Source organism: Mytilinidion resinicola, assembly GCF_010093595.1.
Source record: "Mytilinidion resinicola strain CBS 304.34 unplaced genomic scaffold BDZ99scaffold_5, whole genome shotgun sequence".
NCBI lineage: Eukaryota > Fungi > Ascomycota > Dothideomycetes > Mytilinidiales > Mytilinidiaceae > Mytilinidion > Mytilinidion resinicola.
In genome coordinates, this window is record NW_022985441.1 from 2,051,389 (window position 1) to 2,053,519 (window position 2,131).

The 2,131-nt window shown below is 49.4% G+C and overlaps 1 protein-coding gene across 1 annotated transcript; it reads left to right on the forward strand.

The window, feature by feature from the left end:
* The first annotated feature begins 579 nt into the window (after positions 1-579).
* Positions 580-1,693, forward strand: BDZ99DRAFT_258697 (uncharacterized protein). Its single transcript, XM_033713761.1, has 2 exons — positions 580-1,516; positions 1,571-1,693. The coding sequence occupies exons 1-2, from the start codon at positions 875-877 to the stop codon at positions 1,577-1,579; spliced, it is 651 nt and encodes a 216-aa protein (XP_033580504.1). The 5' UTR covers positions 580-874; the 3' UTR covers positions 1,580-1,693.
* Positions 1,694-2,131: the final 438 nt, after the last annotated feature.

A 2,131-nucleotide genomic window follows, 5' to 3' on the forward strand; every position in this document is an offset into this window, starting at 1 on the left:
AGCCCTTTTCCTTGCTTTGTCGATGGGGTTGAGGTATGCTGATTTGAGGTGTTTTTCGTTGCGTTTGACCCATCGAGAAACCCAATTTCCACCGGGCCTTTTGCCAGCAATCTCTTGAGCTATATTGCGCACCATAGCTTGTGTTGGAGGAAGCCCACGCTCTGAGAGGTCATTGATATACTTGATAAGAGCCCGAGTCTGCCCTGGCTTGAGCAACTGTTGAGAATTGTAGCTATTCTCTTTGGAAGTAGTCTTTCCCCGGTGGCGCTTAGAAAGGGTGCTTCTGTTAACACCATGCTCAGTAGCGACATCCTGGATCTTCCTGTTGGGGTTGAGACGAAGCTCTGCGAGTGCAGCTTCAATTCCAGCCATTATTTAGGCAATTTGGTGGAAATTTGATGAGGTTGTGGGTTTTTGAAGATGGCGGTGTGGGAAGAGGAGACCGTGCACGAGGTGTCAGCGTGCACGAGCCGTCGAAGTCTTCTATACGTCGTACAGCCTGTGGACGCATGGTTAGTGTATCTCGCAAATGCTGCGTAACAAAGACTTTCTAACCCTGCAAAGGCTATTCCAGTCAATCAAACCTCTCTCATCAGCTCCCAGTGTGCCAGTACCGTAATTTACCCTTGCAGTCCCCTGCACGCTAACTACAGCATGCGTCTACAGCCTCTACGGCAGAGACCGCTCAGACTTTCACAGCGGAAAACTTCCGCCTGGGCATGATACTCATGCGAAACACAAGGCAGGCTGTTTTTCCAAACATGTCTTCGCTGAACAAGCTATTCATTTGAGTCTTCGCACAGTCAATCGTCACAATTCCCAATTCAATGACGCCTTCTCTGTCTATGTAGATGTTATTAAGGCTCCAAATTCAATGACTTACCGGGATCCTGGCCCAGACGATGATAGCTATCCCGTCTGCGAGGAGGCTCGCGACATTCTCATGAAATACGAGCAGACTCCACGGTCACAACACCTTCCTCGGGGGCCAATTGCCTACTATCCCCGCAGCGATATCATCCATGTTCTAACTGAAGGATCCCGAGCGCGGAAAGTCTTCCTCTGTAGCTGTTGGAAGTGTCGGAAACAAGCAGGCCGCCAAGGCGGCTTCGATAATCGCAAGAGTCGCTGGGACGAGAGAGAGCTACTTGGAGACTTCGCAACCATCTACGCGCTGCTCATCTACCTCAGATGCCCTGGCCTTATTTCTAGCTTCCGTCAAAACGGCCTGTCCCTTAGCAAAGGCTATCTCTCTCACGACCAGTTAGAGTTTCTCGACAGGTGCGATGATCTGACAGCACTTCAAGCAAAGAACATCCGCAACGAGATCTTGCGCTCTCGGTACCAGTTCCACGTACGAAAGTTCAGCAAAAGGAATGAAATCATCATCCTTGACGAGAAAGAGACTCTGCCAATCCAGGAAGACCAGGATGCAGCCGGAAAGGGCGATTTTGGGGAGGTTTATCCCTTCAATGTCGCTTTCGAGTACCAGGACGAAAGTTTGAAATCCTATCAGGTCAGTTTAGGTCTACCACATCCCGCGAACCCATAGCTGATCTAATTGGCTTAGAGAGCCTAGAGCTTCCTCCGGGCATTTACCCTTACGTTTTTCTATATATAATGCTATACGCAAGGCCGTATATAATGCTATATAAAATGGAAAGGCTGTATAGCTATGCCTATTTTATATAGTATTATATATAAGCTTATATACAAGCTTATATACAAGCTTACGTATTTGTTACAACCCGTAATACGAACCACCCGAGCGCAGAGGCACTCGCGGAAACAGACAGACAGATCGGACTAATCACACAGGACCAGGTCACGGGACCAAGGGGAACACGTGTCAGACAAATAGGCATCCTGCCTTCCACCACAGGCTGTTGGTGGATGGGAACGATCTAGGGGGACATCACGGGAACAAGGGTTCACGTGATGGCTCGAGGAGCTCGAGGCTGCGAGCCAGAGGAGCGGCTCGAGGGGCTCGAGGCTGCGAGCCATACGAGCAAGAGGTTTCTTAGGACGGAGCTTTCATATAAAGGGACGCTCCTTTGCATAGATAGGAACCTCGTGTTCAACTCAAGACTTCAATACTACCTATTGGAAGTAACAACCCCGTCTTGTACCT